The sequence below is a fragment of the Rhamphochromis longiceps genome, linkage group LG3, assembly GCF_057381845.1.
Source record: "Rhamphochromis longiceps isolate RC_006_pf linkage group LG3, R_longiceps_female_GT1.1, whole genome shotgun sequence".
Taxonomy (NCBI): domain Eukaryota; kingdom Metazoa; phylum Chordata; class Actinopteri; order Cichliformes; family Cichlidae; genus Rhamphochromis; species Rhamphochromis longiceps.
Genome location: NC_140559.1, coordinates 23059990 through 23074164, shown reverse-complemented (window position 1 = coordinate 23074164; position 14175 = coordinate 23059990). Strand labels below are relative to the sequence as shown.

General features: G+C 40.1%; 1 protein-coding gene across 1 annotated transcript; it reads right to left on the bottom strand.

The window, feature by feature from the left end:
• Positions 1–9015: 9015 nt before the first annotated feature.
• Positions 9016–12250, bottom strand: LOC146673486 (coxsackievirus and adenovirus receptor homolog). The gene is made up of 3 exons (XM_085401969.1): positions 12151–12250; positions 10612–10971; positions 9016–10208 (listed from the first exon to the last, which is right to left on the bottom strand). The coding sequence occupies exons 1-3, from the start codon at positions 12200–12202 to the stop codon at positions 10000–10002; spliced, it is 621 nt and encodes a 206-aa protein (XP_085258095.1). The 5' UTR covers positions 12203–12250; the 3' UTR covers positions 9016–9999.
• Positions 12251–14175: the final 1925 nt, after the last annotated feature.

The window sequence follows — 14175 nt, the reverse complement described above, 5'->3', positions numbered from 1 at the left end:
ATACAATATAATGGGTAAGTGACATTGAGTGTAAACCAGGCAGAGTAGTGCAAATAGGCAAATAGGCAAATTTTTAGATGTGGTTATTTGGAATATACTGAAGACCTGTAAAATGGAACAAGTGCACCACCTGTGTCCCACCACGGATGATGGAGGAGGGTTAATTTTGCGATATGTTGAGTTTAAACTATATTCAGTGTCACTTTTTATATTTTATGTTTTCCTGCTCTAGATCACAGGGCTACCTTTAAGACACGCGAAGCAAAACCTGATTAAAAAGTAAACAAGGAAGCTTTGATCGTATTTTGCCGCACATGGCTCGAGACATTACTCATTTCTGAAGTCAGACCCACCCCTTCTCGCATCCTTTACTCTCACCACTCACAATTGGCCTTTTATACGGTGCTCGTGTGTCGTTTATAATAATCTGGCAGTGCGTACTCGAGCTGTCCACAGCAAGGAATAATCTGTGGTTTAACAGCCATGCTCAGAAAGGGATTTGATGTTTTGTTGAGGCAGAGAAAGGATGACCATGAATAATGTGTTTATCATTAAACTGCTCTGGACTCTATTGTTTTCCCATCTGCTGCTGGTTTATGGCCATGAAGGTAAGAAGTGACAATATTCACATGTTTTCATATGTGATACATTCAGTGTTCCACCTTAACAGTTATAATGTTACCTGGGGATAACTGTATGGATATCAACACACATACAGCAATTATTTACATCTGTATGTTTTATAGACAACATTTTGTATGTAAATAGTATATATATACATATATGTGTGTGTGTGTGTGTGTGTGTGTGTGTGTGTGTGTGTGTGTATGTGTGTATATATATATATATATATATATATATATATATAACTAAATTCTTTAAACAACTTATACACTATATAGATAGATAGATAAAATTCAGCAACCAGTGTGGGAAGCACTTCCTCTGATTCAGCAGTCTTGTGGTCTCTATCTGTAGTACAATCTTGCTGATCAGTTGATCAGTGCTGTTGAAATTAATAATTGCATGGTGACATTTTAACTCCTCTTCTCCTGTTTTTTTTTTCTTTTTTTTCCTCTTTCAGACCATAAAATCATCACATCTTCACCTGGACAGAAAAACGTCTCTCTGACATGTCGCGCTCCTGACAACAAAAACATAGTTGTGAAGTGGACCAGAGCTGACATGAAATCAGAATATGTGCTTTTGTACCGAGATGAAGTGTTTGTGCCAGATGATCAGCATCCATCTTTTAAGGACCGGGTGGATCTGCAGGACAGACAGATGAAGGATGGAGACGTGTCTTTGATTCTGAACAATGTGACGACTGCTGATAGTGGAACATACGAGTGTTATGTCGTCCACAATCGGAGAGGCAGTTTGAAGCTCATGAACATTGTCAGCCTGAGTGTTGATCCTCCAGGTGAGTGAGTAGAGTTGAGTGTGTGTGTGATCGTGTGTGCTGTCCATGAAGCCAGATAACAGACACCAATTAGTTAAACTGCAGGAATGTCTTAAAGACATTGTTAGAGTTTGTATTGTTGATTGTCATTTATGCTTAGAAATATTTAACCATAGATGCTTAGAGGTGTATAATCAATTGTGTAGTGATAAGTTGTGTGATCTTTAACAGGCTACAGAGGCTTGGTGTGCATTCCACACTAGAATGCACACCTACATCCTGGGAGCATGGGAAAGTTCGTACCTTGTTTAATTGTTTTATGGTAGGATTAACGTAGTTGCGTCTGTTCTAGTCTAAGTGCTCTTTGTTTAGATGAACTGCAGGACTTCCTCACCGTGTTATCTAGGATGAACCATCTAGGGTGAGGGGGAGGCTACCCTCTTCCTGACCAAGGATGTTTGACCCTTTGATCAGCAGTCCACACACACACACACACACGCACACACACACACACACACACACACACACACACACACACACACAGGCAAGGTACTCTTTGTGTGTATGTAGACGTCATATGTTAATGAACTTATGCATATTCATGTAACCTCAATAAAAGAACAGTGGTACGGGAGAACGGACGAGAGCAACTGGGGTCAAGCGAAGGAACGGTGCCTGTCCGGTTCTCTCCCGTGCACGAGAAACATGAAGAAGCTTGCCTACTTGTGTCTTGCTTTGCAGTGTAATTATATTGTCTTCAACGTTCCAGCGGATAGATTCAAGCTACAAACCTATCAGACATAAAGACCTGGATGGCCGCTAACTTTCTGCTTCTTAATTCAGATAAAACTGAGGTTATTGTACTCGGCCCTGAAAATCTTAGAAATATGGTATCTAACCAGATTCTTACTCTGGATGGCATTACCTTGGCCTCCAGTAACACTGTGAGGAACCTTGGAGTCATTTTTGACCAGGACATGTCCTTCAACGCACATATTAAACAATTATGTAAGACTGCTTTCTTCCATTTGCGCAACATCTCTAAAGTTAGAAATATCCTGTCTCAGAGTGACGCTGAAAAACTAGTTCATGCATTTATTACTTCTAGGCTGTACTGTATTGGGCTACAGTGTGTCATTGTGAAACAAGTTTGGTTGGTGGTGTGCCACAGGATATTTTTAATCTATAAAATGTGTCGCGACTCGAAAAGGTTGAAAAAGACTCTTCTGTGGAACCATTTTCCAGTTTGGATTCGGGAGACAGACACTATCTCTACTTTTAAGATTAGGCTTAAAACTTTCCTTTTTGCTAAAGCATATAGTTAGGGCTGGACCAGGTGACCCTGAATCCTCCCTTAGTTATGCTGCAATAGACATAGGCTGCCAGGGGATTCCCATGATGCATTGAGTTTTTCCTTTCCAGTCACCTTTCTCACTCACTATGTATTAATAGACCTCTCTGCTGAATCATACTTGTTATTAACAGTGTTGGGAAGGTTACTTTTAAAATGTATTCCACTACAGATTACAGAATACATGCCCCAAAATGTATTTTGTAACGTATTCCTTTACGTTACTCAATGACAGTAACTTATTCTGAATACTTTGGATTACTTAATATATTATCATGCTTTTTACAACTACATGAATGTACTATTGCTGTGTGATTTATTACTATAACTGAAGGTTACTCGCCATGCCAATACTGACTAGATTTTTAAATCTTAATATAAAATGAGTACCAGTAGGGTGAACATTAGGTAAGGCTGCACTTTTTGCAGCAATCTTGCATTTAAAACGAATCCGTGCGTAAATAAAACAGGTCCGTGGCTCTGAACCGTAGTAAAGGGACCTCTGGCTAATACGCCGGGTTCCGTGTCGGGGGTCAATCTTGCTAGCGAGAGACAGAGAGAGGCGTTGAAAGGCTGCTCCAACGGAACTTATTGTTTCGGAGGAAAACACGAACACAGCGTACAGTCGAGTCTTAATAGCTTACTTACAACTGGGCTCGTCAGGCACTCTCTTTGGCTGCAGTGGTTATTATTATATTTACATGCTTCCAGCTCCCGTTTTTGCTCGATGACAGCTCGTACTTTTCCACTTTTTTTGTCCCTACTTCGCACTCACAGGCACATAATAGGTATGGCAGTCCATTCTCTCTGCAGCACGGACTACACTGCCCATCAGGCTACATTCTTTAGGACGATGCCTGTAGCACTCTGCCTATTACCTTCATATTAAATAATTTTTTCAAAATGGAAACAAAAAATAGAGAAGGCATAGCCTAACATATAAAACAGGAAAATACCGCTGTGTAATCCCTTTATTTCAACAAAGTAACTGTATTCTGAATACCACCTTTTTAAACTCCGACAAGAAAAACTCAGCTAATTTCTGCTGGTTAATGCTTCATGATTTAAGATTCTTTATTTGTTTATTTGTTTGATCAAGTCTCACAAGTGTCAGTACTAATAAATGATCAGAATTATAATATTTCTGACTGTCTTTCCCGATTCAAATCAAATCGTGGATCGAATGAAATTGGGGGTCTTGTGAAATGCAATTGAATCACAATACCCAGCCTAGTCTGAGTGTTGTGATCAGCTGACATCCACACCTGTTTCTTACCCGCAGATGAAGCTGGAGGACACACAGAGGTTGGAGAGAAGGAGGATGGAGTCAGTAGAGGACGTCCAGGACTGATAGCTGGTGTGATAGTTTTTGGTGTGATGGTTACTTTGGTGATCTTTATAACACTAAAAACCAGTCTGAAACAAAACTCTTTGCAGTGTTTTTACTGACTACAGACAAATCAGAGTTTCCTGTAGCATCATTCTGTACAGACATGTCTCAGTGTTCCTCTAAACTCTGCTGTAAACATGAATAAATTGGACAGAAACACACAGGTTTTACTCCTTTGTTGCCATGTGTTTTGTAAAAACAAAATTGCAATGTCTGCCTTTGTGAGTGTGTGGATGTGAACCTAGACCAAGAAATTATGTTCAACCATTATCACCACAGTACAAAAAGAGTAAGAAAAACTATCAAAATATCAACCTGACCAGACACAGAGAATGAGCATTTTTCCTTATTGTTTCCCTACATACACAGGATTAAAATCTTACTACTTTTAAAAACCACTTAAGCCCCATGAGTCCTGACATGTGTGGTATCCACAGAAACCTCTGAATCTCAGCTAAAATGTCATATAAACCATTTTTACAACCACCAAACACATCGAAAACAAGCCACGATTAAATGAGCAGTTACGTAAAAGCGCAGAAGTCCGCTAAACAAACAAAACCAAACAAGAAATTCTTCAAACTTCATGTAACCGGCTAAAGATATGCTGGTTATCTTCCAGAGCTATTACTGACTCCACACACCAAGTTTCACCACACTCTGACCAAAATTCACTGAATGAGCTGCAAAAGAAGACCACAAAAACACACAGCGGCGCTAATGCGCTAAGACAGAAATTGGCTTCCCGTCCCGATTTCCTCCGTTATTTTCGCCGGTAGCCACGTGATTATCAGCAGTTACCACGCCTACCTAGCCGCATCGGAGCCGTTTTCCGTCAACAACCTCCATTTTAGACCCGCCTACAGACACGTGACTAGATAGACGCCACATGCAGTAAATTTGGGCCCACGTGGGTTTTGGCATTGCAACGTCTGATTGGTTGAAGTGACGTGAACGTGGCATCGTTACTGTGATTCTATTGGCTCAAACGATGCCACGACGAGGTGTCAATCATGCAAAAGAACTGACCAAAAGAAACCAAATTACAGCCCCTCAGAGTTTAAAGGGCCAGAGGACAATTAAACGCTCCATGCGCACGGCAGAAAAGGGCCATTACCATGTAAATGTGTGGTTAATTCTTCAAAAATATATTTTAAAAAAAGCATTTTTAGGCCTGTTAATAAAATTTATTAATTTTGGCTCTTTAATACCTAAAAAAATCAACTGGCATGATGTCCAATTGTGTGCCAAAATTGGACATTTTTGTACAACGTCTGGATATTCATGTATTGACAGGGCTGTAATTTTTCACTGATTCACTTTAGAAACATAAATCTTTGCACAGATGATGCTGATATGTTGGTTACTGAATTCCTGGAATGAAATGTGAACTGAGGCATATTTTTAAAAGGGTTATATGCTAAAAATTAAAAAAAAAAAAAACTACTTACTTTTTCTGTGTTCCAGTCTCAGTAACTTTGACACAGTAATATCTGCTTCTAAATTTACACCTCTGATGAAATCTCACAAGTGTTAGCTTTATTTTGATACCAAGATTGTAAGTACAGAGTTTGGAATTGCAGAGAAATACTCAATTAAATTTGGGCATTACATTTGCGAGCAGGAAGCTCAGAAACCCCCTTGGGGCTTAAGGTTTAAGTTTTGTTTTAGTTAAGAGGAAGCTCACGAATGTGGTTTCAACAGAGTGAGTGAAGTGTGGCAGAGTTTCGAGCTTTAAACCACACACTGTGACTTGGTAACACCAGCAAGATTACAGGAAGAGACCAGGCTGAGATGTTTCATCTTTCTTTAAAGTAACAAAATATCAAGATAAAAAATTCACCTTATCCGCCAGCCGAGACAAACACAATTTTCGTTAAAATAATAACGAAAATTTGTGCCCACACTAAAAATACAAATCAGTCAGAGGTACAGGGCCTGTTGTAATCAGTGCTCTGTCGTGGTCCTTTATACTGATTTGACTTGCACTCATATTTTTAGCCATAGTAGCTGTAAACATGGTACTCACATGACTTATGCGCCTTTGACAGCTGCAGGTGGTCCTCCCCCCCTTTGGACAGAAACAAAATAAACAGTTGAAACTTACAACATGATTAGAAGTAATTTCATGATATTGAACAGACCAGAATATGAGACAATCTGCATGCTGAAAGTAGTTTATAAATTCTCTCCTCTGACTTCAGCTAAACACTTTTCAGCGTATCAATCTGCTTGATAGTTATAGATATATAATATATAATAATATATTATTATATATAATAATATAATATATATAATATATTATAGATAGATCTCTTTATGTGATGTGAAGTGGTGTTGTATGCTGTTATCTGCCGCAATATAACAACACGTCTGGACTTCTTGAAGTTTCTTGAAGACGTTTCACCTCGCTTCTTTTCAAGCTCCGTAGACTATAATGACCTGGATGACTGAGAACTTTCAGACAAATATAACAACACCAGAGCTGAGAACAGATGGAGTTACACTGCTATGCTCTCCACTTTAACCATTTTATCTCATTTAGCTCATGATCTTTGTTAAATTCACACCACAAACTGCTTCACAGAGAAAGACATTATAATATGAAGGAGATCTGAAAGTAACACTTCTGAGTTTTACAAACTTTTAAAAGTTTCCAGAATATTAACAGGTTCTGCTATAATATCCAGTATGCATGCCGAGTTGATTTGCATTGAAGCTCTGATTATGGCAATTAGAAACCTTACTGAGAAAATATCTTAATCTGCGGTTAAGTTCCACCTGCACCTGGTTGCAATGTGCTGGGCGAGTTACAAAAGTGTATGAGTTGAGCCCCAAGAGTACGCTGAAATTCACAAATGTGTGTAATGATTTGTATGCGTGAGCGATGCTTTATCTGTGCTCTGCAGAAGTGATTATGAAAGCTTACTTGACGTTAAATCCTCTTGTTACTTGTCTGGTCCCTCCTCTGGACTAGAACCATGGTCCATATATAAAGTGAGAGATCAGTATTAAGAGTTACAAATGCATATATGATCCACGAGGGTAAACTGACATTTACAAATGTTACTGATACAAACTGAGTCCTGCATAGAAACATGAAATCAGTCAGCTTCTCTCAGCCTCATATTTCTGACATGGTAATAAAACATATTCTGTGGTTTCATCTTCTCCACAATGATCTCATTTCCCTGTTTCTTTATTGGAAACATACCAGGAAACATGCCTGTGTGGGCCCACAGTGGGTAGGTGTGGGTGAACTGTGGGGCTGTGTGGGCAGGGAAAATACACATTCATCCCACAATAAGGGCAAGTGTGTGTTACCGCACATGGCCCACAGCAGTTTTTTCCTTTAGAGTTTTGAGTTGTCTGTGGGTGTCCAAAGATTTTAGTGCCACATAAAAACAAACAGCCGTACAATAACACAGACCTACAGTGTGTTTCAGATAAACAGCTTCCTTGATCACATCAGCAGATTTGTTTCTCCTCGTGTCAGAGCACCACTTTGTTTGTTCTAATGTGCGATCAGTAAAATTAATCTGTTGTTGGATGATTAGAGATGTGGACACTGCGTCTACAGCTGGGGGAATATGTTTGTGTCACCAACACTCGTGAGAGCTGACTAAATTCTTGCATTGTTTTTTCTGTGCTTTTTTGCATGAACAGCAGGAATCTCCCGAACAACCGCGAGTCTTTAAAATGTGAGCAAAACAGAAACAGACCTTAAAGTGAGGAGAGATGGTGGAGGTTTAGCTGTGAGCAAGAAGTGATCATGAGGAGAACAGTCACCAAAGCGGTGATAATAGGCATACATTAGATTTTATCTGAGCTAATAATTAATATTCTGGGCATTGTGTGAGCTCAGAGGCTGTGCTGTGTGGTGCAGATTCAGCTGGGTTTCTCTGAGAAGACACACTAATGGCCGAGCAGTGAAGGCACAGATCAAAAGCTGTTGAGCAGTCTTTGTTTTTTTTAATATATATTTCTGTTGTTGCACAGTTCTTCTTTTTTAAATTCTTTTTTTTCACAGCAGTGGATTAGTGTATGATATTTGTTTTGTTGGAAAAAGAATGAAACAAAAGAACAAACAAAAAACAACCAGGCATGACTAACTTTAAGATAACAATCCAAAACAAAATCTAACAGATGTGAGAAGCTGAGCTATGCTCCATTTCAGTCGAGCTCTGTGAGTTCAGACACCGTGGGGTTTACACAGTGAAGCAGGAAGTAACAATAATCATGAATTAAATACAAAACGCACTTACAGCAGCAATTCAGTTCAATTCTGTTTTATTTACATAACATCAAATCACAACAGCCGTTGCCTCAAGGTGCTTAATAATATTTTGTAATGTAAATATCTTACAAAAATACAGAGAAAACCCCAATAATCAAACAACCCCTTATCAGCAAGCAGTTGGCGGCAGTGGGAAGGAAAAAGTTCCAGCAGAACCAGCCTCAGTGAGGGGCGGGGCAATCTGCCATGACCAGTTGGAGATGAGGTGATGAAGATGTGATAAAAGACACACCGTGGACGAGGTGATCAGTGTATCATTCAAAGACAACAGAAATAAGTTAACAGAGAAAATAATATTTAAGAGGACCTGCTCTGTAAATGAAATCAACACATACTTAAAAAAAAAAAATCAGACAAACTTCTACTTCCTACTACACTTGGCACCTTCCTCCATGAAACTGAACTGGACTGTTTTGGCAGTTCCTTGAATGAGGTCCAGTTTGGAGGAGAGGTGACAAACAAATTACACAAATATAAATTTTAAAATTGGCGTTTTCATCAGACCCTTTGGACTCGGAGTTGGCAGCACAACACTGACACCAAATAACAAACCTTGGCTGGTGCTTTTGTAGTGAAATAAATAAATAGTTAACTTAAGTCAGAAAGAGTCATTTGATGCCAGTGTTACATTAAATTCAGTTATTACAGTATGTACAAAATAAATCATCAGCTTAGAAAATGTAAAGCTTTGTTCACTGTATAAAAACACTTCACAGATAATAGTCAGGGCACAGATTTAAAGCGGAAAATGGATCCTTCCTTTAGCACTAAACAATGCTGTGGTGTAAACACAGTCAGCCCAGTCTCACAGGAAATATGAAACAGTCACAAAACAGTGTTTGTGTTCAGTGACACAAATGTTCACTTCATCACAGCCAGCATGACTTCATAATCATGTATTTCGTGAGTGTAGCACATCTGTTTGTCAAACTCTTTACTGAGAATAAAGACTCTTTTTTTAAAAACTCTGACTTTGAAAGAATGCCAACTGGCATCTCCATCCAACCCCAACCCAGCAGTTTCAGCCCCTCCAACATCAGGATGTGGACTTTAAAAGGGGAAAATATTAATTTAGGGTTCAGGGACATGAAGCACAATTAGAAGTTGTGACTGCTTCATAAAGTGCTGTGAGACTGTTTGGACTGTTTGAGGTAACATGTTCATGCATAAGAGTTCACATCCTTTGATCAATGAACACACCAATCGTGTCAAAAAGCTTGTAATGCTCTGAGTTTAGGAAAGAGAAATCCCACATTCAGCACCACCAAATCTGTGGATCAGATTTAAATGTTTTACGCAGCATGGGAACAAACAGGAAACAATTACCAGGAACCTGTTTATCAGCAACTCAAAGCTCCCACATTTTTAGAGCCCATAGCAGTGGATGATGCTGCAATTATACTCTGGTTTTGTGCTTGTTTCAGCCACCTGTTGGTCAGATTTTCAAATTCTAGAAAAGTTTTATGGTAATGATATGAAGTAACATTTATTTCTGTACGTCGTGAGATAATGTCTTGAGCCATGCTGAGTGAAAATATCAAGCTTGGAATAACAGAATTTCAAACTTGCTGCTGTTCAACAGGAGGCTGGTATGAATTCTGAATATGAGGAGTATTACATTTTTTGTAGATCACAAAACCACCAAACACAAGAACCAAAGCAGAAAGTGACAGACCAGCGATGAGCCCAACAGATCCATCCTCCTTCCTTACACCCTCCCTCCCTCCATCCTCCTTCCCTCCATCCTCTGTGTCTCCTCCTGTCTGACCTGCAGGTGAGAAACAGGTGTGAGGTGTCAGCTGTCAGGTAGGTGATGAGTGAAGAACAGAACAGAATCCATTTCCTCTTCAAACTGCTGTCAGACATTATCTACTGCACTCTGATCACATCACTCAGACCAACTGCTTTCTGCAAAGTCTGGAATATTATTGGATGTATTTTAGCTTCCATCCTTTTGAAAGTTTAAGTTGAGTCTGGTGTCTGGTACATAGAAAGATTCCCAGCTTCCTGCTCACAGTGAGGCTTATCATCAGTACTCTGTATTATCAGATATACATGAATCAAAAATATCAGTAAGTGGAAAAAGATGGATGGTTGGACCCTTAGGTCTGACTTAACCCACCAATTCTGCTTCATCCAGAGACAAACAGGTAAAGAGGTTTCAGACTCACCTGCATGAACAACCTTCAGGCTAATTTCACTGATGATCTCAGGGGTCACTCTCTTGTCGCGTCCTGAGCCACTCTGATATGAGATGTGGCATTCATATGTCCCGGTGTCGTTAACGGTGGTGTTGTGCAGAATGATGGACATATTTCCACCTTTCATTTGTGGATCTCCCAGCTCCACTCGACCTTGGAACGAGGGATGCTGGTAGGCTTTGTAAGGACGATCTTCTCGGTAGAAAAAGACATAACCATCTGTTTGCATGCCCCTCTTGTTCCACGCTATCACTGTGATAGTCCCTTCAGTGGGACCCTGGCAGTCAAGAGTTGCATCAGCTCCAGCCTCCACTTGAACTTCATCTTGGCCTGAAGGAAGGAGGACACAATCCAGAGGAAGCATGAAGAATGTTAGTATTGCGTGAAGCCCTTCTTTAAAAAAATACTTGTATGCCACTAAAAATCCAGTTTCTTTGGACATTCTCGATTTGGTGTGATCAAGTATCAAAACCTGTGGACATGCAAACTCAACCGGAGCTGTGTCTTAGAATACAAATATCTTTATTGAACACAAGAAATACATTTATTTATCTATGTTTATTGCAATAAAGGAAATAAATGCATGTATCTGTGATTTTTGGATCAACTAATTAAATTAATTAAATTTTTAAATTTAATTAATTTAAAAAACAGACACACAAACAGACACAATTGAAAGGTACAAATGTGCATGACACGAATTCAAACGTGGTGCAGATGTGTGTCACAGGTTGATCTGGCTGTAGGCTGTGGCACTTGGCCAGAGGTGGCGCTGGTTGACTCGAGTCCATGTTAGTGCACAAAGTAAACTGCTCGCTTTAGTTGTGAAGCAAAAACGCTGAATTCGGAGAAACAAACCGTGCGAGGGGAACGATAACGACGACAAGGTTCTCCCGATCGTTTACTCTTGCTGTCCTGTGAACAACAACGGCGTGGTGTTACTTGTTTGCTGTTTTCGCGATCGCGTCACGCATGAGGATATCACCAGGTAAACTCGCCACATTTTTAAACATTTTGTTGTTCAACAGCATCAAGACTGACGGAGTGTGTTTGAGATAACCTCACAAGTGTCACAGATGACACATTTGGCGTTTTTTTGCTGGTTTGTCGGTAGCACTGAAACGCAAGACTGCCACACATCTGTTCGACCAACGCCAGTTGATCTAAACGCCAGTAGATCTGGAACACCGGTCTCCCCTACTTGTGTTTATTAAACACTGGTTGCTAGGCAACAAGTTAGCGCGTGACATTTTTGATTACGCAAGTTGCGTTTCCGCTCTGTTACGATCAATAAAGACAGAAGAAAACGATCGTTATTCATAAACTCTTTCTACGTTTAATGAGAACTTAAAACGGTCACTGTCATCAGCGTGTGTGCGTGTTTCAGAAAACATGTAAGCCTCGGTTAAACGTCGAGAAACTCCGACACGTGACCGTTTTTAACATGTTTACTGATGACTTTTATTTATTTATTCTTTAGTTCGTGTAAGTGTGCTCTTTCTCACTTACCTGTCTGGCCAGGAATTACGGTTAAAAGTAGCACAACTCCCAGAGACTCCATCTGCGTCCACAGAGTAGAGTAACACCGGGTTCACGTGATGGCGGCGTTTAAAAAAAAAAAAAAAAGCACCTAACATTTCTCTTTCATTCTTTCTTACAGTTATATTGGCGGTTGGCAAACAAGTGAAAGGTGCATTACCGCCACCAACTGGTATGGAGTATGGTCTGGAACGACGCCCAAAACCTAACATTTGTCAGCAGCTCTGCCTCCTTTTCTACTACCGGGACATTTAAACAATGGATAATCCGTTTACAAACAAATTCATGCTTTTCTCCTCAACAGAAAGCGTTCCCCGATTGAACAACAGCGCTGTAAAATAAGAAGAATGGCGCCTAATTACAGAGTTAATAATACAGACTTTGTAATATGTCATGTAAAGATTCCTCAGCCAGATTAAGTGTTTACTTATGTCACGGGGTGGAAAGGGACAAGTTATTTAAGTTTTGCATGTTTGGTTGTTTTACCTTTTTAATATTTTAATATGAAGTGTATTTACTTAGTTTTTATATTGCATGTATTGGTCATGTTTTGTGCAGTGGTTATGTTGTTGCATGTTTTCGTTATACTGTCAAATTGTCCTGGAAAGACTCCGCCCCTACCTGATAGTAAACTGATCACACCTGCGAGAGATCCCAGAGAGGCCAATAAGAGGGCCTGGCAGACCATAGAGCAGTAGGGGGGAGAAAAAGCTTGAGAGAAGGCTTGAGAGGAGGAGAGACATGGCATGGTAACCGGTGTGGGCGACGGCCGCGCAGAGCAGCACAGAGGCCCGGCTATAGGCAGCTGGCCAAGGCGTGCGGCGAAGGAGAACGGACAGTACCAGCGCACAGGGCACCAGCGCAGAGAGTGACAGTACCAGCGGGGAGAGCGGAGACAGCACCAGCGGAAGGCACGGGACGGCTGTGTGGCTTTGCAGTTTTTAAGAAGCGGCGGGCGGAGTTGAGAGCTCTGCCCACCCGGGGTAAGTCTTTGACTTATCCCCTTTTATTGAATAAAAACTGCCGGAAGAATAGTGACTGCCGCTCCTCCCTTTCTCTAGCATATCAAGACGCGAATGCGGAAAGGAAGGAGAGGACTCCGCTGGGTTTCCCTTTTACTTCGCTGGATTTCTTAACTCCCTGGGACTTTTATGCTGTGGTGGATTCCACTGGACTTTTAATGTTGTGTTTTATTGATTTTTATTGTGTTATCCCTTGGCCAAGGTTGTTTTAATTTAGCTTACATTTTTAACTATTTAAATATAATAAATTATATTTTAATTCTACAGTTTTTTAATCGTCTGCTTTCCCTTGGCGGCTCCACTGCTCTGTCCGTTTGGAGGAAGGTTTCCTTCCTTTAAAAAAACGACACTGTGGAAATAAAATCAGCCTTTCCGCTCCGTTACACTTACGGGCTCAAAATGTGGTCATAAATATTTTGTACTTGTAAATCAGTTTTGTACTTGTAAAAAAGATTTGTATGCCTTCCATCCATCCATCTTCATCCGCTTTATCCGAGGCCGGGTCGCGGGGGCAGCAGCCTAAGCAAAGAGGCCCAGACCTCTCTCTCCCCAGCCACCTCCTCCAGCTTATCCGGGGGAATACCAAGGCGTTCCCAGGGGGAGAAGATTTGTATGTGTAAAAAAGATTTGTATGTGTAAAAAAGATTTGTATGTGTAAAAAAGATTTGTGTGTGTAAAAAAAGATTTGTGTGTGTAAAAAAAGATTTGTGTGTGTAAAAAAGATTTGTGTGTGTAAAAAAGATTTGTGCGTTTGTAAAAAAGATTTGTGTGTGTAAAAAAGATTTGTGCGTTTGTAAAAAAGATTTGTGCGTTTGTAAAAAAGATTTGTGCGTTTGTAAAAAAGACACACAAATCTTTTTTACACGTACAAATCTTTTTTACACGTACAAATCTTTTTTACACGTACAAATCTTTTTTACACGTACAAAATATTTATGGCCACATTTTGAGCCCATATTTACTGACAAGTGAT

Bases quoted from the DNA above. Each gene is read 5' to 3' on its own strand.
- LOC146673486 (XM_085401969.1), bottom strand. From the start codon at position 12,202: ATGGAGTCTCTGGGAGTTGTGCTACTTTTAACCGTAATTCCTGGCCAG. The intron at 10,972-12,150 runs GTAAGTGAGAAA...TCCTTCCTTCAG, and splicing joins CGTAATTCCTGGCCAGACAG to GCCAAGATGAAGTTCAAGTG. The intron at 10,209-10,611 runs GTGAGTCTGAAA...TCTCACCTGCAG, and splicing joins CCTGAAGGTTGTTCATGCAG to GTCAGACAGGAGGAGACACA.